Source organism: Quercus lobata, chromosome 5, assembly GCF_001633185.2.
Source record: "Quercus lobata isolate SW786 chromosome 5, ValleyOak3.0 Primary Assembly, whole genome shotgun sequence".
Taxonomy (NCBI): Eukaryota; Viridiplantae; Streptophyta; class Magnoliopsida; order Fagales; family Fagaceae; genus Quercus; species Quercus lobata.
This window is the reverse complement of record NC_044908.1, coordinates 19,435,733-19,456,891: the sequence shown is the minus strand read 5'-3', so window position 1 is coordinate 19,456,891 and position 21,159 is coordinate 19,435,733. Positions and strand designations below refer to the sequence as shown.

General features: G+C 32.6%; 1 protein-coding gene and 1 pseudogene across 4 annotated transcripts; both read left to right on the top strand.

Annotated features, from left to right (window-relative positions):
- Positions 1–3,920: 3,920 nt before the first annotated feature.
- Positions 3,921–16,435, top strand: LOC115989621 (TMV resistance protein N-like). 4 transcript variants are annotated; one of them, XM_031113408.1, is made up of 7 exons: positions 3,921–4,513; positions 8,999–10,082; positions 10,204–10,479; positions 10,586–11,614; positions 11,689–12,541; positions 12,749–12,829; positions 16,349–16,435. In XM_031113408.1, exons 1-5 carry the CDS (start codon positions 3,996–3,998, stop codon positions 12,514–12,516), a joined length of 3,735 nt encoding a protein of 1,244 aa, XP_030969268.1. In that variant the 5' UTR covers positions 3,921–3,995; the 3' UTR covers positions 12,517–12,541; positions 12,749–12,829; positions 16,349–16,435. The 4 variants fall into 4 exon arrangements, with proteins under 4 accessions (XP_030969268.1, XP_030969266.1, XP_030969267.1 ...); XM_031113406.1 differs by having other exon boundaries at positions 12,739–12,829; XM_031113407.1 differs by having other exon boundaries at positions 12,739–12,829; positions 16,295–16,367.
- LOC115990127 lies at positions 13,837–20,739 on the top strand (annotated as a pseudogene).
- Positions 20,740–21,159: the final 420 nt, after the last annotated feature.

The following is a 21,159-nucleotide window of genomic DNA, read 5'->3' as shown; positions in this document are numbered from 1 at the left end:
AAAATAAAATGTAAAAGTGAAATGGTAAAAAGTTGAGGGTTAAAAAAAAATTTATTTAAAGGTTAAAATTAAAAGTGACTTTTGCAATCTTTTTGCTTTTTCTTTTTATTAAAAAAATATTTATAATAGTTTTTTTTTACTATACTTTCAATAAAAAGTTAAATAAGTTGTTTCTAAACGAATTATATTATATGAGAAATACTATGTCCACAGTATTTTCATAATAATTTCACAACAAATTGTAAGTGAAAAGTAGTTAATGATTGTTATTAGTGGACAAAAAATTAATTTTAGCGGTGAGCTAGATTAGAACTAATATCATCTTGCCACAAATGACTTATTGTGAAAAGGTTTTGGATATAACATTACTCATATTATATATAATATATATATATATATATATATCCAAGTATACGTTTCTTGGACAATGAAAGGAATTCATATGCATATTTTTGCACATATATTTCAATAAATCGAAAATACCATAGTTTAGTTCAAGAGAAAAAGAGAACTAAGATGAGATGCGTTGATTGCTTGAGGTTGAGGCAATGAAAGCAGAAGGCTGGGTCAGTGAGTCTAGGGTCAACGGTGGCTGCAGCTAGGATAGTGGGACAAAGACAATGGGTATGCCATTTGGCAATGAAAGGGGCCGGAGCCAAAATTGGGTATTTTTTTCAAATTGTTTCATTTTTAGATTACGATTTTTTGGTTTAAAATTTGATTGGGTATATATATATTTTTGATTGGGTATTTGGTTTATAGCAATTTAATTTTAATTTTTAGATTTTAGTTCTATAAAATTTTTTTGATTGGGCTGGGACAGTGGGATAGAGACGGTGAATTTTCTTTAATTTTCAGGTTTTAGTTCTATAAAAAAATTTGGGCTTTTTCTTTAAGTTTGAAAGGTCTAATATATCATTAAGGGGACCAAATTATGGACCAGCATTTAATTTTATTGGGTCTAAAAATATTTAGGTGGTCACAACTTTTTTTTTAGGGTGGACAAATATATAATTTTTAAATTATTATATATAATTTTTTTCCTAAATGAAAATAAAAGCCAAAATTGTATTTTCTATATATTGAATTATATGCGCAAATACTACCAATTCCTTTCATTGTCCAAGAAACGCGTACCAAATCCTTTAGGGAAAGTATACATGAAGTAAATTTGAATTGAGGAGAAGGCTGAGGAAGCCTCTGAAAACACCATGACAGATGCATATTCCCGACAACACGGTGTAAAAATTTCTCTCTTTTTTAACCAAACGTGAGGCATGGGGCACCTATTCAACAATCTAATTTTAATTTTTTTTATTAATAGTCTGTGTAGGGTAGTAAACTAATTTGAGAATATTGTAAATTGTTATTAGAGTTTGTTTTTTTGATGAACATTATTAATGTTTGTTGTGCAAAGGAATTTACAAAATAAAATTTCATGTTACTAAGGACTCTTTAAAAGTTTAAATGGTAACTAATTAATAAAAGACTAACGTTTTCTAATGGATAAAGTTTTCTTTATTCATTAGAGGGACCTTAAAGTACGCATGAATCTTTACTCAAAATCATAATTCGTGGTTAAATCTTTTCCTTTTGTTTCTTTTTAAGATATGCAAGTATATAAGATTACAAAGGAGTTATGTTAAAAATTATTAATATAAATTTTACTTTATAAATCTTAGGCTAAAATACTATTTTGGTCCCTAAACTTTATTAAAAGTTTGTTTTTTGTCCCTAAATTCTAAAAAGTTCTTTCTTCATTTCTAAACTTTGTAAAGAGTTTTTAAATAGTATAGAAACAAAACTGAGGATGAAAAAAGAACTTTCTCGATAGTTTAAGGATAAAAAATAAACTTTTAGTAAAATTTAAGGATATTAATAAAACATTTTCAATAGTTTAGGAATGAAAAACGAACTTTTCAATCGTTTAGGTTAGGAATGAAAAATAAATTTTTAAAGTTTAGGGATAAAAAACAAACTTTTATTAAAGTTTAGAGACCAAAATAGTATGTTATCCTAAATCTTATTTATGTATTCCTATGTTACTAATTGCAAAAATATAAATTAAATATTTATGATTTATTTGTTGTAGTACCCTATATATATATATATGTATAGCGTAATATGTATTTGGTTTATAACATTTCAATTGTATCAATTTGATCCTTAATCTTTCGATACCATGTCAATTTAGTCCTTATCGTTATTTTTTGGATGAAAATTGATGATGCGTCTAATTGCTAAAATAAAATAAAAAAAATTAACTTTTGTCAATATGACAATACACTAAAATTTTATTATAATTATTTGACATGTTATCAATTTTCATCTAATATATATATAATAATATAAACTAAATTAACAGGATTCTGAAAAGTTAGAGACAAAAGGTGACAATACACCAAGCCTCCTAAAAATTTCCTAACAATGACATACTTTTTTAATTGACTCGCCTGCTAGAGGAAACATAAAAGTAAGTCACTCTAAAAAGGATAAAATAATGTCATTGCTACGAAATTTCTAGGAGGCTTGGGATTGGATAGTGATTCTTTTTTATTTTTTTTATTTTATCTTTTTTAGAGTGACTTACTTTTATGTTTCTTTTAGCAGTCAAGTCAATTGTCTTTATTTTACCTACTCTCCTCCCATTCCATGGCAAAAGATGAAAAGACCGGAAAAAGCAGGAAACGATGAGGAAGCCAGCCTTTTATACGTGTGAATGATTCACATTGTGTGTGTTTGGGTTGGTGTTTGCTGCGTTGCGTTTCAGTTTCTACGTTGTTGTTGTTGTTTTTTTTTTTTTTTTTTTTTTTTTTTTTTTTTTTTCACGCGTTTTCCCCCTCACAAATGGTTACTGTTCATGTACATGAACAGTCGCCATAATATTTGACCAGTTTTATGTGAATAGTACATCCGTACATTGTTTACGGACTCACAAATTTCATTTTTTATCAATTTTTTCATTAAAAATAGGTCTCACGGTACTATTCACACATTTAAAAATTATTTTGCTACAGTGTTTTCAGTTTTCAGTTTTCAATTTTAACAAAATAAGTTTTATCCAAATACACCAATACCGAACCCCTCTCTCTCTCTCTCTCTCTCTCTCTCTCTCTCTCTCTCTCTCTCTCTCTCTCTCTCTGTATATATATATATATTAAAATCATGCGTTCTTTACTTCTTTTCCTTCTTAAGAAAAAAAAAAAGCGTGTCATTGCAAGGAAATTTCTAGGAGGCTTGGAATTGGATAATAATTTTCTATTTTTTATTTTATTTTATCCTCTTTATAAGGACTTACTTTTATGTTTCTTTTAGCAGTCAAGTCAATTGTCGTTATTTTACCTACTGTTCCACCTCCATAGCAAAAGACGAAAAGACCGGAAAAAGCAGGAAACGACGAGGAAGCCAGCCTTTCATACGTGTGAATGGTTGACATATAATGTGAATACCCAACCCCACTGTCTCACTTCTCACTTTTCACTTTTCACTTTTTTCTCTTTTTCTAAGCAAACGCGAAAATCACTGTATAAATATGTGTGATTCACAGGCGATGTTCTCTGGTCACTTGCAATTTTAATACCTTTTTTTGAGCTTTTCGTCATCTCCACAATATTTCGCAAATCTGTGAACTCACTTTTCAAGCACATCCATCTCTCTTTTTTTTCTTTTCTTTTTTAATTCTTTTTCTTGCTTCTTGAATTTAGAATATACATCAAATCTACTTTCTAGCCTTTCTTCTACCGTAATTTATTTTCCTTTAGATTCCAACTCGCCCCCCACCCACTTTTTCTTCAAAAAAAAAAAAAAAAAATTATTTCCCTTTGTGTGTTTTTAATTCTTCAAAGCTAATTATTTTCAAAAAAAAAAAAAAATCTTCAAAGCTAATTGAATATTTAATTTTCCCTCAAAATTTTTTTTTTTTGAATATTTAATTACTGCATATCCCTTTGTTGTTGTTGTTGTTGTTGTTGTTGTTTATCTCTAGTATATTTCCAATGGCTTTGATGGTCACAGAAAGCTCCTCCTCCTCTTCACCTTCTTCTTCTTCTACCTCTGGATGCAATTATGAATATGATGCCTTTCTCAGTTTCAGAGGGGCCGAGACCCGCAAAACTTTTACAGATCATCTATACACTGCTTTGAATAAAAAAAGCATATATACATTTAGAGATGATGAACAGCTCGAGCGAGGAACATCCATTAATGAAGAGCTTTCTAAAGCAATAAAAAAATCAAGATTTGCTATCGTTATTCTCTCAAATGACTATGCTTCGTCGAGTTGGTGCTTGACTGAACTAGCAGACATCGTTGAGTGCATGGAAATGAAGAAGCTGACAGTTTTACCGGTTTTCCACTATGTGGATCCTAGTGATGTGAGGAATCAGACGGGGACTTTTGCTGAAGCATTTGCTAAACATGAAGAGCGTTTCAAAGAGACTATTGCAGATGTGGAAAAATGGAGAGTTGCTTTGACAAAAGTTGCTAATGCTGCTGGATGGGATTTACGGGATCAGTAAGTTTTCTTGTGTTTTGTATCCTGAATAATGTTTTTGTTCTTTAGTGCCAACCTTTTAATATTAATATGATTTTTTAATAAAAATATTGGTTGTTTAAAATTGAAATTTCGATGATTATAATAATTATTAAAAGATAATTATTATAATCATGTTTGTAGGTATATTATTCTTCAAAAAATGTTTGTAGATATATTAAACTATATATTCTAGCATTAAATATTTATAATGATTGCATTAATAGACGAAACTATATATTATAACATTTAAAGAAAATATAATATGTCAAAATTTTATTGGAGGGTTTTTTTTTTGAGTAAATATTGGAGGGTTCAAATATAGATTATAGCATAAATTTAATTAATAATATATATTAATGATATATAAAATTGTGAGACTTTAAAATTTTATTTGACACAATATATATATATATATATATATAAAAGTATAAATAAAAAATTTATTTGTCAAGTATGTAATAGACGAATGCTTCAACTAAAAATTACAGTATTAGATACTCTTGATGATTCAATGGTGGAGTCACAAAGAGGTCAAGGGAGCCGTAGCCCCACTAGGCTTGATTTTTTTATTTTATTTTAAATGCAATTATAAATATTTAAAAATTTTAAGTATATTGAAGTTTTGGACCCAAAATTAAATTTTTTGTACTTTTTTTAATTTATTTATTTTATAATGTTCTACAACCTACAATGTTGTTCCAATTCCTAATTTTTTAACCAATTAACTATTAAAGTGACTTCGTTCTATGTTATCACGACAGTTAGAGATATCCTTATGACCTTATCCTTCGTTACACAACGTTTAGAAGACGATGACAATATAAGTTTTATTTATTTATTTATTTTAAACTTTGCTTTTGCAACCAATGGCTAAGTCTTGTCACACATCTTTCACACCGCAGTATAACTCTTCCATATCATGCTATAGGAAAAATATATAAGTTTCTTCCCTAATTGTCTTATTTATTTTCAAAAAAAACTTTTAATCTCCTCGTCACTAAATTTTTAATGGCTAAACTGCAAGCTAAACTTCCAAAATTTGAGAGTGTTTGAATTTTACACTCAAAAATTTCAAAATTTGGATTTTACCTTTTGAAGTTCTATTCCGATGGTCTCAACAGCCCTCCATCTATATTTTCTTTTAAATGTCACATAAATTTGTTACACGAGTTTAATTTATCTAATAAAATAATGTCACATAATTTTTGTAATTTATTAAAATTAAATAATTAAAAATAACATGGTATAATAAAGATGACATGACATCATTTTATTAAATAAACTAAACACGTATTACAAGGTTACGTGGCACTTAATGAAAAATATGGATAAAAATACTACTAATGCAAATAGAATAGAATTTTAGAGAATAAAATTCATATTTTGAAACTTTAAAGTGTAAAATTCAAACATTTCTAAATTTTAGGGATGTAATTTGTAATTTAACTATTATTAATTAATTTCATTTTGTTTAAGGTAAAAAAAAAAAAAAAAGCCTTAACTCTCATAGAGCCTATTGCACTAACACGACAGCACTCTTTATTTATTTACTTATTTATTTTTTTAAATAGCTTCAGTTGTTTTAAGGTAGTTCTTGCAATTCTCTCACTCTCTCTAAACAATATTATAGTGAAAATAAATGGTCAAAAATTCAGTTTACATCTAATAACTTTGTTAAATTGTCATTTCAGTATATTAAGTTCTTCCAATCATTTTTCTCCACCAAAAAAAAAAAAAAAAGTTCTTCCAATCATTGTTTTGTTCAAAACCCTTATTATGGAGAAAGTTTTACCTGCACGCATCCAATGTATGCAGCAACCCTCTAATAACACGTAGGCCTCACAAATTGGTGGGGCCCACATATTGCAAGACATCCACCCCATATAGCGGATAGATGGTATGTTTTCTCCTTACCCTAGTTTTGCTATTTAAAAGTAAATATAACAATTTATACCAATTTAACCAAATTATTTCATAAAAAAATTAACAACATTACAAAAAAAATAAAAAAATAATCCTTATCTGCTGTAATTTTTATTTTTGATTCAAGCAAAATCTGATTTCTCTCTCTTGCCTCTTTTTTTTTTCTATTCTAAACCCAAATGAACCAAAATTAAGATATTTAAAAGATTAGATATGAGATCAGATTTGGGTGCAGTCAAAACTTGTTTCTCGTTCTCTTATCTTTTCAAATAAAATTAGAACAAAAATCTGAGACTGAGTCCTTCGGAGAAAACAAACCACAAATCACAATCTCCACCTCCAAATATCTAATCTTCAAAATAAAACAATTAAATAATAATTTTTTTTAACAAAGTTTAGCTACAAAATTAGTTGTAGCTTTAAGTTACAACATTATTCAATATTTTTTTATTAGATGTAAATTTTGACAAATCTATCATTGGATTAAATTTTTTTTGTTATATCCTCTTTTCTTGCAAAATTTCTAGAAAATTGAAGATCGATTGCTATGTCATTAATAAATTGTTTAAATTGCAAGTTTTTGTAGTTTAAAATTATCTATAAAATATAACTTTATAGATTATATAGTAAATAATATCCGATTAATTTTAAATTTGACATGTATATTAACAGGGTAAGGAACATACAATTCAATGGTTAGATTTTTAAAATGGTGCGGTTTTTGTCTAGTGCGGACCCGTTACGATCATGACATGTGTCTATTTTTATTGAATAAGGTTGTAGTTTTAAGTTACAGCTAAACTTTATTAAAATTTTTTTTAAAAAAAAAAAATTTAAAATCATCTCTCTCTCTCTTTCTCTCTCATGGGGCTCTTCAGATTTTGGTTGCACTGACTGGGCCGTCGGAACAAATGGAGTTTTCCTTTTGGCGATAACAAAATTACTTTACGAGTCCAGGGACTGTAATTAATATATTCGTTTTTTCATTTTCTTTAATTTAGTTAAATTAATACAATAATATTTAAATAAATTTTTAATACTAAAATTGATGAAACAATGTCGTATTAATTAAGGATATTAACACTCTTCTCCAAATATATATATATATATATATATATATATATATATATTTAAGGATATGAACAAGGTTGTCTTAGCAACAATAGATGGAAAGACTAAAGTGATTGGGCCTACAAAATTATTCAATCCTAATAATAATTTTTTTTTTTTATTTTTTTTTTTATACAAGATAGAATTTCTACTCTAACTTAATCTAAGTGTATATGTATGAGAAACTCTCTCACACCTCACAAGTACTTATACTTGTGGAGTGACCACCACATTAAGGGTGCGTAATTGTCAAATGATAATTTTTAAACTTAAGGTTAAAATAATTTAAGATGCTATTTTTTTTGGAAACAAAAAGACGATATTAATTAGGTAAACTTAATTAGATGAAAAGCAGTAAATATTTAATCATGATTTTGACCCCAAAAAAAATGTTGTTGAACCTTCAAATCTTTTTGAGAAATTTATGATTAGAAAAATGTGTAATTTTTGCAATTAATGAAGACATTTTTTTTTTTTGTTGAGAAGAACTCATTTAGAAAAAGCAATATATTTTTTTTAAGAGGAAGAAAGAGTGTACAAATTTTAATGTTCAAATTCTCTAACCCTATTTCTCAAAAAAAAAAAAAAAAAACTCTAACCCCAACTATTGAATTGAAAAAAAAATTTTAGTTTACTTCTAATACTTTTTTAACTAGATATCTCCTATTATTTAAAATATACATTGTCAAGTAGTTGTTATTGGATGATGTGACAATTTCTTATTAAAATAAAAGATATTCTAGTTAAAAAAGTACTGGAGGGAAACTAAACTCTAAAAAAAAAAGTTACTGATTAACATGTCATTAATCACAAAAAGTAATCTCAATATTTATTTATTATGATTTTTTTTTTTTTGAGGATAAACGGCAGAATTATGTTGTTGAAATAATGTTAATCACACTCATTTTCATTTTAGTTTGTAAATTTTTTGTAACAAAATTGGTATCATCTAGAAATACTTGCAACAAATGAAAAAAAATCATAGAAATACTAACAACAAATAAAAGAATCGTGAAATTGGTCACTATTTTTTGAAATTGGTCACTATTAAAAGCTCTTGAAGGTGGATTAATTCATACTTAAAGGTGTTTGACACTTTTCAACCATTCTTCATCAAGATTGCTAATACACTACATAGATCGTATCCACCTAATGATTGCAGTTTCTCTCTTTGCCTCCAACAATAGCTTACCATTTTATACTTTTCTGGAAAACTGCATTGAAAAGCAAAGACAAAAATTGTTTAAGGCAAACACTTGGGCTAGAAGCCCAAATATGTAGCACAAGGTTATTCGGTCTATTTGTAATGCATTTTAATTATTTCAGAAAGAAAAAGAATTCTATTATCTTTATTGAATGAATCTAAATATTGTACATTATGTTGAACCTTTTATCTCTTTATGGAAACTTATTGTCTTATCTTCGATGCAGATATCAAGCAAAAGTTATTGAAAAGATTGTTGGAGAAATACTTGGTAAATTGAAATCAACATCCTCAATTGTTCCCAGTGATCTTGTTGGAATAAACTCTCGTATGGAGAAACTGGAGAATTTATTAGACATGGGATTGAAAGATACTCTACTTATGGGAATTTGGGGAATGGGTGGAATGGGTAAAACAACTTTAGTAGAAGTTGTTCATGGAAGATTTCTTAATCATTTTGAAGGCAACAGCTTTCTTGCCAATGTTAGAGAACAAGGCAGAGGCCGTGGCCTAGTTTCTTTACAAAAAAAATTGCTTTCTGATATCTTGATTGGAAGGAGCATTGATTTTTCAAATGTTCACTGGGGAAGGGAAGAGATAAGGAAAAGATTAAGTCATAAAAAGGTTCTAATCATTCTTGATGATGTGGATCATCCTAAGCAATTAGAAGCACTAGTAGGTGATAAAAATTGGTTTGGTCCTGGAAGTAGAATTATTATTACAACCAGAGATCAACAACTTTTAATCAAACTTGGAGTGGATAAAATATACCAAATTGAGGAATTAAACAATAATGAAGCGCTTAAACTCTTTAGTCGAAAAGCCTTCAAGAATGACAGTCCTTTAGAAGGTTATGAAGAGTTGTCCCAGAAGTTTATAGATTATGCTAAAGGTGTTCCTTTAGCTCTCGAAGTTTTGGGTTCCTCCTTACCTGAGGGAAATGTAGGTCTATGGAAAAGCACCCTAGATAAAATTGAAGAAAATCCTCCAAAAGGTATTCTAGAGGTGCTTCAAATAAGTTTTGATGGCCTAGAGGAAAGTGAGAAAAATGTATTTCTGGATATTGCTTGTTTCTTTAATAGAGAGTACAAAATAAATATACTACAAACTCTCCATGACCAACTAGACACGGATATAAATGTCCTTTCGAAAAAGTCTCTTATAACTATCTCAGGGGGATATCTTCAAATGCATGATTTATTGCAAAAATTGGGTAGGGTAATTGTTTGTCGTGAATCCATTGAGGAGGCTGGCCGACGCAGTAGGGTTTGGAGTATTAAGGATGTCTTTCATGTACTCAAAGAAAACACAGTAAGTTGATCAGGCAAAATCTTAAACTTTGTGATGGTATATATCTATGCTAATCAAATGAGATTTTGTTAATATCTTGTATGTATTAAACTTATTATTATTATTTGTTTTTTATGACCAGGGAACAGATTTAGTTACAGGCATATTCCTTAATGCACCTCCAAAAAATAAGGAACATTTGAATGCTAAAGTTTTCTCAAACATGAAAAACTTGAGATTACTTAAAATCAGTAATGTGCACCTTCCTCAAGGTCTCGATTATCTTCCTAGTAAGTTGCGTTATATTCATTGGGATGGATATACTTCAGAATCTCTGCCAACAATTTTTGAGCCAAAAGAACTTGTTGAACTTATTATGCCTTGCAGCCTCATGAAACGGCTATGGAAAGGAATCAAGGTAAGATTTTTACTAATGCAAAAGCTTTTTTTTTTTTTTTTTTTAAAAACAAAAATTATATCTATAAGGGTTTAATTTTCTCCATTTTATTGTTGTTTTATAATAGAGTTCAGACGATTTAAAACTCATTGACTTGAGTGACTCTAAAAACTTGATTGAGACTCCTGACTTCAGTGGAGTGCCAAATCTTGAGCAGTTGATTCTTCAACGTTGTACAACTTTGTCTAGGATTCATAAGTCTCTTTGGAATCTCAAAAGGCTTATTCGATTGGATTTGAATGGTTGCAAGTGGCTTGAAAGCCTTCCAGACCAGATAAACATGGAATCTCTTGAAGTTTTTATTCTTTCTGGGTGTTCAAGATTGAAGAATTTTCCAAAGAGTGTGGAAAATATGTCACATTTATCCAAACTTGATTTGAGCGAGACTCCTATAAAACATGTACCAGCATTTGTGAAGCATTTAACTGTCCTTATTAATTTGGATCTAAGTAAATGTTGGAATCTTTCAAGTCTTCCTGATGCCATTTGTCATTTGACATATTTGAAATCTCTCAATTTGTCTTGCTGCTTAGAACTTGACAAACTACCAGAGAGCTTGGGAAATATTAAAGGTTTGGAGGAGCTTAATGTAAGTCATACTGCTATAAGAGAACTACCTTCCTCCATCAGTCTCTTGCAAAAGCTCAAAGCACTAAAGTTATTTGGATGTGTAGGGCTATCATATTCTGAATCATTGAATAAGCTCCTACATACTTTATCAGGCTTATGCTCTTTGACCCAACTAGTGCTAAGTTGCTGCGATCTTTCGGTAATTCCCGATGTTATCGGTTGCTTGTCGTCTTTAAAAGTATTAGATCTTGGAGGAAATAATTTTGTTTGCATTCCTGAAAGTATCATTCAACTAACTAATTTGGAAGGACTTTATTTGATTGATTGTCCGGATCTTCAATCTTTGCCATTGCTTCCGTTAAATATTAGGGGGATTAATTTGGACTGGTGTATATCACTGGAAACAATACCAATAAGACCAGAATATGATTTTCTGAAGATGCTTAAGCTTGTCGACTGCTTCAAAATAACGGAGGAAGGCTATTATGACATGATTTCAATGATGCTAAGACGTTATTTGATTAAGGTCTCTCTCTCTCTCTCTCTCTCTCTCTCTCTCTCTTTTATGAAGTTCTAAGCATCGTGATTTGTATATTTCAGGATCCTTGTATACGAGGCAGACGGACATTTATTGTCGACATTCCGGAATGGGCCATAGAGCAAATTGAGGAGGCTTCAGAATATACACAACTGCCTGTGAAGTTAGCTGACAATTGGAATCAGGTGGGTTCAGTGTCTCTAACAATGTATTCAGATGAATGTAACAAAATTGCGGGAATCTTCATGCGCGCTTCTTTTAGATTCAACCAGCATCATCCACCTGACAAATACGGTGATAAAGATTGTAAACTTCGTTGGGTTATTGAGGTCAACAAAGAATATTCTGTACAGTTACAAGAATATTATTCTGTCATTGGTATGTGTAATGTTCCTGAACGGTATAACCAATGGATGGAATATGTACCCTGTCCACAACGGTATAACCAATGGATGGAATATGTACCCTGTCCACACTTCTATGGGGACTTGAAAAAAGCATTGAGTAAAGGCGATGCTAATGGAATCAGTGAAATTAATGTTTTTTTTGATACCACTAGTCCAGGATTGGAGGTTTGGAATTTCGCCGCCTATTTGGTATACGAGCATGACATTGAACAACTCAAACAAATTCAGGCCGAGTCTCAGTCTAGACAATTCATAAAAAGATACCTAAACTATGATGGGGAAGGGGCTGGACCTAGCAGAGAAGGTACCTCCAATAACGTAGGCGTGCCACTGGCCCACTACACCCAAAGAAGATTCGACTCGACTCGACTCCATAATCTAATTGAAGGACTCGACCTGTGTTTCGGAATTGGGATTGGGAATTTATGCATTGTAGGCTTGGTAGCACTGATTGTGAGGAGAGTGAAAGAGGCTAGCTACTAAACTTTTTTTAGCTCAATTTTTTTTTGTAAGTAACCATTTTCTCCTCTTTAATTTTATTTAATTTAATTTTATTTTTTCGTGTTATCTGTTTATACTAATATAGCAATGTTTATTATACACAAACTGTTTAAATACACTCTCAAAAGCAACTGAAATTATGACTTAAGGATATATAAAATAGTTTATGTGCAACAAGTTTAACCTTACTAATATTTATTACAGTTGTTTATAGGAGAACGCAATATATGCATGCCACTCTTGTGTCATAAAATCAAGACCGGAAGAAAAAGATTTGGACTATTTTGTCCTAGAGGTTTGTTCTCTCTCTCTCTCTCTCTCTCTCTCATGTGAATTGGCTTTTTTCTTTCATTAACTGGAACAAGGGCCCTATATATGGACCAACAGGTATATCTTTTTTATGGGTAGGTATATATATATATATATATATTACTGAAATGTGTAGGAGTATTAATTAAGCTCAAATGTATCAAAAATAAATTTTTATATCAAAGAAAAAACAGAAGAAAAAAGAAGAGGAAAAATCTCTCCATGGTTTGTGTTAAGCTCTCACACAATTTCTTTTTCTCCTTCTCCGTATAAGCCAGCAAAATTTTGTTCAAACAGACAGTGGTGTTTTCAGTTTTATTTGTGTAAAATGGGGTGTGGACCATTTTTTACCTACATACCACACTCTCCTTTACACAGATACATAAGTAATTGTCAGTAACATAGGTTTTATCAATAATATGGTCTATAGCCTATAGGTCCACAGTCCACAACGAAATTTTTAAAAAATAAATTAAAATTTTAACTTGTTAATTTCTTTGGTTCTTGTTTCTCAAAAAAAAAAAAAAAAACTTTGGTTGTTGCTTTATGTGTGGATATACCGGTTCTTAACAAAGTTTTATGGAAAAGAAAACATTAAATAAATTTATAATTAATTATGACTAGTAGATATTGTTATGATCAAAATTAATTTAAAAATACCAAAATCATGATTTTAAAAATTGGATCGGTCAAAAAACCAAAAAAGATTCGGCTTTTAGTTTTTTATCAATTGAACCGGCTGTTTTTACGGTTGTACCACTGATTTTTACAATTTTTATCGGATTGGTTGAAAGTCCAATTCTCAGTTTTTAGTGTTGAACCAACTAATCTAATCTGATTTTCATAAACATGAAAAAAAATATAGATTCATTAAATTTCAATCATAATTTTTTTTAGTAATTGGTTGGCTAATTCAATAGATAGTTTTTGTTTTAGTTGTATTGTGTTGTTTTATCAAATTTCAATATATTAGTCTTTATTTATGCAGATTAAGAGTATATGATATTTCAATAGTTAGCAGAAATTTATACCAAATTTACTTATTTCCTCTATTTAACTTTCCTGTAGATCAAATTTTACAAAGTTGTGTACCTACATTATCTTGGACTTGGTTTTCCTTTTTAGGATGAATGAAATATATGTTATTAAGAAAAACACTCAGAACAAAGCCACACCCAGCATAGTTGTAGCAACAAGACAACTGGACATGATGCAAACAAATTTAAAGCAGAAAAAAAATCAAGTCAAATTTAAAGTAGCTTTTCTTAGTGACATCTTGACTCTTACTAGGGCATCAAATACAATCACACCATCACCTAGTAGAGAAATAACAGATGTAGCAAGAAATACCACAGCACTACTACAAAGGACTCCCTGGCTTCACTTGGAGAAAAGATAATGGAATACTATTCCAGCTATTACAGAGGGATATATGTATGCTAGTCTTTGAAATTCCCTCTAGCTGAAATCCTTATACCGATCTCCCATTTCTTCAACTTCTCCTCACTTAAAATATTTCCATCATAAATTCTGGAATTTCTGTCACTTCATAAATGGTATACCACTCCCCTATTGCTAACTTAGATAAGGAAGCTTTATGGCTCTTAACTTTTAAACATTCCAGCCCCATTCAACAACTTTTTTTTCTAATTTGTTTCAGGAGAGTCCATGAGGCATCTCTTCATAACTTTCCTCCACATTCTTTTTGACAAACTGCATTAAAAAAATAAAAGGCCTCCACTTTCCATACAACTTCTGCAGAATTCACAGAAGTATCCCGTTGTACGCCTCACTATAAGAGTTTATCCCAAGTGGATAATTTGTTTCTCATAGCAAGCCAAGTGATGAAAGCATGTCTAGGAATGCCGGTAGAAAACCGGATTAGCTTCCACCAATTAAGCTCAGACAACCTCCATGGAACTTGATTCCAGGTTTTCTTAGACAAAGATTCCTGCACCAGAACTTCAATCTGCAACTCCAAACAATACTAAAACATATGGGACTCTTGGAACATTCTAAATATCATGAGGCATAAATGACTGCCTTAAAAGATCAAGCCTCCAGAAATGAGTATCCATATCTATCAATTCAGCAACCTTAGCTTCAGGATGAAAGTAACTTCTGGTGATTGTATCCGATGAGATTCAGCAGTAGGAAGCCATCTTCTTTGAAAATACAGTCTCTCCATTTCCAATCTCCAACACAATCCCTGTTTCAGTATTTTCCTTCCAGCTAATACACTTTGCCAAGTATATGATGGAGCATGACCCAACTTGGCTTGAAGGAAAGAACAGTGAGGATATTACATGGTCTTCCAAATTCTTGCTAAGTTTGAGTCTGGATCATTCAAAATTTTCCACCCTTGCTTAGACAACATAGCAAGATTAAAAGATTGCAGCTCCCTGAAACCCAGTCCACCATTGCATACAGAAACACATAAGTTGTCCCATAGCCAATGCATCTTCTGTTCTGAATGCTTCTGCCCCCACCAATAAGCAGCTGTCATTTGAGTGAGTTCCTTGCATAACCTCACAGGTAGTTGGAAGAAACTCATAACATAGGAAGGGATGGCTTGTATGACTGACTTTATCAGGACTTCCTTCCCAAAAACAGGCAGATTCTTCTCCTTGCAGCCATATAGTCTACTCCAAACTTGGGATTTTAAGTCTTCAAATGCAGCACGTTTAGAGCAACCAATAAAAGCTGGAACCCCAAATAACAATAAAAAATTTTTGTTTCTTGATCAACCAACAGAGTTGTAAATAAATCAGAGTCAGATTGTTGCACATTTGAACTGAAGAAAACTTGGGTTTTTGCCCTGTTAAAAACCAGACCTGATAGTTTCTCATAGCAGCCAAAAACACGAAGAATCTCATCACAAGTCAGACTTGATGCTTTCCCAAAGATGACAAAATCATCTGCAAAGAATAAATGATTCAAACAAGGACCTCCACAACTAGCAGCAGCTTGAGATAATCGTTTGGCTTGCTAAGATTGTGTTAATCAGCTTGATAGTCCTACCCAAAGAAGAAAGATATATGGGGAGATAAGGTCACCTTGGCATAATCCTCTGCTGGAACTGAAAAATCCTTTTGGAGAACCATTGATTAAAACCAAGTATGTAGGAGTAGAGATACACTCCAGAACCAAATTGATCCAGCTCTCACCAAAGCCTAACTTGTGCACCATCATTCTTGGAAAAGACCACTCAATATGTTCATAAAGCTTTACTCATAATTAAAAACAACAACAACAATAATAATAATAATATGTAACTATTATTATAAGCACTCAGCATTTGTTTCATTTAACTTATGTACAATTTTTTAAAGTGTTATTTTTTTAAGTTTTGTTGAATTTATTTTTTAAGCCCAAGAAGGCAACTACTCAGGCAGCGTATGTGCTCTATATGATTAGCCGATTTCTTCAATTACATGCACAAATTAAACAGGTTCCCTAAGGTGGCTGAACTTACCAGTGTATGTTGGCTGGAAATCTGTGGCAGGATTAACACTTGTATGCTGTCCCTGGCCACACCGTATACAGCTTACCTTGAGTTCAAGACAACTGCAGCGTCATATGGATTTGAATTCCAACCTATTGAGGCCGTGCTTGGACTTGCTGGAGGCGAAATTCATAAGCAGTCTGTCTATTTGGATGCAGAAAGAGGGTGGAGGTTGCGATACCAGATATTACCAATGTGAGTTGGGTTTTTTAACAGCTGCCGCAGCAGCATTATGGGATTTCACGCACCACATCCACAGCTTAGAGAAAAAGAGGAACAGGATGGCCTCAAGTATCCGGAGAGAGCAGATGGGTGGCAGGAGACTGAGTTGGGTGAGTTCTTCAAAGGATCAGGAGAAGATCATGAGGAACTTGAAATGAGCATTTTGGAGGTCAAAGGTTGGTGACTAGAAGGGTGGCCTCATTTGTCAAGGGATTGAGATAAAGCTAAACCTTAATAGAATTTTGTTGTTTTGATTTAATTTAGTAAGGTGATTGAGGAAAAGGCAAAAGGCAAAGAATGTGGTATGGCATATCGGACGGCCTTGTGATGAAAAAAAAATTAGGAGCGAGATATATAGCACTAGTACAGCACATTGTTCTTGTACCAGGTGCAAAGATGACAAAAGCGTGGCTAACACCTGTAGCTCAGAAATCATCCTGCGTGGGTGGATTTTAAAATTTTATGTCTCTCTGCTTATTGTTGTAATTGGAACATGGATTTCGGCCAATAAATTGAATGGAAGTCTATGCTTTATTCATCTATTTTAATTAATTTTTCTGCTATAATTTTTCTTTTATATATAGATATTCATTAGTAAAGTAAAATGATTAATTTTTTGTTTGCACTGTGACTAGATTATTTTCATCGAGACAAAAATATAATTCAAATAAAATGTTATATATGCATGTGCGTGTGTGTGTGTGTGTGTGAGAGAGAGAGAGAGAGAGAGAGAGAGAGTGCAATATCAGGGATACACCTGGATGAACGGGGTTGGACGTGTATAAGCTCTACTCATATCATCTCTCACCCTCAAGCACTGGCACCACATTGTTTCTTCTTTATCCAAAAAGTCTTCAATCTGCTTCTTTAGAGTGTTAGCTTGCACACCAATCACAGGATTGGGAGAATGATCAATAACCTGAAGTTCTTGTTCTCCTGTAGGAATTTCATTTTAAATATGACCAAAGCAAGTCTCTGCCAACGTCTTCTACAGGCCTACAAACGTTCACAAACTCTATACAAGGGGCTGCTCATCACATTCACAGAAGTCCACACCTCCTCAATTAGTGCTTCACAACTTGGATCAGAAAATTAAGCCATTTCAAAACTAAAAGGCTTCCTTGTATATTGTTGAAGGACCAGAGTCAAGAGGAATAAAAATAACAGTGGTCCGAACCAGTTGAAGGAACATGCTCAACAACAGTAGAAGGAAACATCTCAATCCAAGAGGCAGAAGCCAATGCTCTATCCAGGCAAGCACAAGTACATGTAGAATCAAAATCATTGTTACACCAAGTGAGAGGGGAGCCTCTATAGTCCAACTCAGACTTAGCACAGTCCTCCATTACTCTCCTAAATAATTTAAATTGCCATGATGGTCTAACAGCACCTCCAAAGCTTCATGAGGCCCCAAGAGTTCTTTAAAATCACCTGCACATAACAATGACAAAGACTGAATTCCATGCAATGCCTTAATAGTGATTAACTCTCCTTATGTTTTGAGGAATCTGGTTGGCCATAAAAACCAGCAAAGAAAGCACCTCAACATCATTTATAACGGTATCAACATGAGACTGAGAATAAGATGAAATTGTACGATCCACATCCGCAGACCAATACAAAGCAAGGCCACCATAAAAACCAACTTATTCACATCAAAATCAATAGCAAGAAGTTTGTTTCGGATAAAAAAGAACCTTGGGATCTTTTTCCTTTTTCAAGTTTTGGATGCTTCATCTCAGGCTGAGAAGAATTGTCCAACTCATTTGCATAAAAATAGGTTGCAAAGTAATATGTGAGCCCAAAAAACAACCAGAACATTCTCAGTACCCCTGACATCATCCATAGCCACCCTGTCATCAGTGTTTTCAACTGCTCTACTCAGAGAACCACCATCAGTAGCAGTTACAGGAACAGGAATTTCAGAAACTGCTTGGTTCATTGATGAAGAAGCACCATCCAGACCAGTGTGAATTGCATTTTCAAAATCACCCCATAATCATGGTCCATATTAAGGAGAAGCCTCAGAATGAAGAGCCGAGAGACTTGAACAAAAAGAACAGTCCTTTGCCCCATGAAAGTAACTACAGGTGATAGTATTCGATGAGATTCAACAGCAGGAAGCCATCTTATCTTTGAAAATACAGTCTCCCCATTTCCAATACACCAAAACAATCCCTATTTCAATATTTTCATTCCAGCTAATACCCTTCACCAAGTATATGATGGAGCATGACCCAACTTGGCCTGAAGGAAAGAACACTGAGGTTTGTATTTGGCCTTCCAGATTCTTGCTAAGATTGAGTCTGGATCATTCAAAAATTTCCACCCTTGCTTAGCCAACATAGCAAGATTAAAAGATTGCAGCTCCCTGAAACCCAATCCACCATTGCGTATAGAAACACATAAGTTGTCCCATTTAGCCCAATGCATCTTCAGCTCTGAATGCTTCTGCCACCGCCACTAAGCAGCTGTCATTTGAGTGAGTTCCTTAAATAATCTCAAAGGGAGTTCGAAGAAACACATAAGAAGTGATGGGCTTGTATGGCAGACTTTATCAAAACTTCCTTCCCAGCAATACTTGGGATTTTAAACCTTCAAATGAAGCATGTCTAGAGTGACAAATAAAAGCTGGAACCCCAAATAACAACCAAAACTTTTTGTTTCTTGACTAACCAACAGAGTTGTAAATGAATCACAGTCAGATTTCTGCATATTTGAACTGAAGAAAACTTGGGTTTTTGCTCTTTTAGCAACCTGACAGTTTCTCATAACAGTCAAAAACACGAAGAATCTCATCACAAGTCAGTCGTGATGCTTTCCCAAATATGACACAATCGTCTGCAAAGAATAATTGATTCAAACAAGGATCTCTGCAACTAGCAGCAGCTCCAGATAATCGTTTGGATTGCTCAGATTGTGTTACTTGGCTTGATAGTCCTGCACAAAGAAGAAAGATATATGGGGAGATAGGGTCACCTTGGCTTAATTCTCTGCTGGTACTGAAAAAACCTTTTGGAGAACCATCGATTAAAACCAAGTATGTAGCAGTAGAGATACACACAGAACCAAATTGATCCAGCTCTCACCAAAGCCTACTTTTTGCATCATCATCCTTAGAAAAAACCACACAACATGATCATAAAGCTATACTCATAATTAGAAATAATAATAATAATAATATGTAACTATTATTATAAGCACTCAGAATTTGTTGACAGAGTTTTGTGTCAATTTATTGAGTTCATTTAACTTATGTACGATTTTTTTAGTATTACAATTTTTTTTTTAAAGTTTTGTCAAATTTAATTTTTAAGCCAAAGAAGGCAACCACTCAGGCAGCATACTTGCTATATATGATTACCTTATTTCTTCAATTACATGCACAAATTAAACAGGCTCCCTACAGTGGAGCTTATCAGTGTGCGTTGGCTGGAAATCCGTGGCAGGATTAAAACTTGAATGCTGTCCCTGGCCACACTGTCTACAGCTTACCTTGTGTTCAAGACAACTACAGGGTGATATGTATTTGAATTCCAACCTATTAAGGCTGTGGTTGGACTTGTTGGAGGTGAAATTCATAAGTAGAATGTCTATTTGGATGCAGAAAGAGAGCGGAGGTAGCGATACCAGATTGTACCAATGTGAGTTGGGTTTTTAACAGTGGCCGCAGCGGTGTTTCAAGCACCATAGCCACAGCCTAGAGAAAACAAGGAGCTGGATGGCCTCAAGTATCCCAGGGAGAGAGTAGATGGGTGGCTGGAGACTGAGTTGGGTTAGTTCTTCAGTGGATCAGGAGAAGATCATGGGGATCTTGAAATGAGCATTTTGGAGGTCAAAGGTGGTGACTGGAAGGGTGGCCTCAGTCTTCAAGGGATTGAAATAAAGCTAAACCTTAATGGAATTTTGTTGTTTTAATTCAATTTAGTAAGGTGATTGAGGATAAGGCAAAGAATGTGGAATGGTATATCGGACAGCCTTGTGATGAAAAGAATATTAGAAGCAAGATATATAGCACTAGTACAGCACATTGTGATTGTACCAAGTGCAAAGATGACAAAAGCATGTCTAACACCTGTATCTCAGAAATCATCCTGCGTGGGTGGATTTTGAACTTTTGTCTCTCTGGTTATTGTTGTAATTGGAGCATGGATTTCTGCCAATAAATTGAATGGAAGTCTATGCTTTATTAATCTATTTTAATTACTTTTTTCTGTTATAATTTTTCTTTTATATATAGATATTCATTAGTAAAGTAAAATGATTAATTTTTTGTTTGCACTATGACTAGATTATTTTCATCGAGAGAAAAATACAATTCATATAAAATGTTATACATGTGTGTGTGTGTGTGTGGGCGTGCGTGTGCGTGCATGTGTGTGAGAGAGAGAGAGACTGCAATATCAGGGATACACCTGGTTGAAGGGGGTTGGACGTGTATAAGCTCTACTCATATTGTCTCTCATCCTTGAGCACTGGCACCACATTGTTTCTTCTTTATCCAAAAAGTTTTCAATTTGCTTCTTTAAAGTGTTAGCTTGCACACCAATCACAGGATTGGGAGGGTGATCTCTAACATAAAAGTTCTT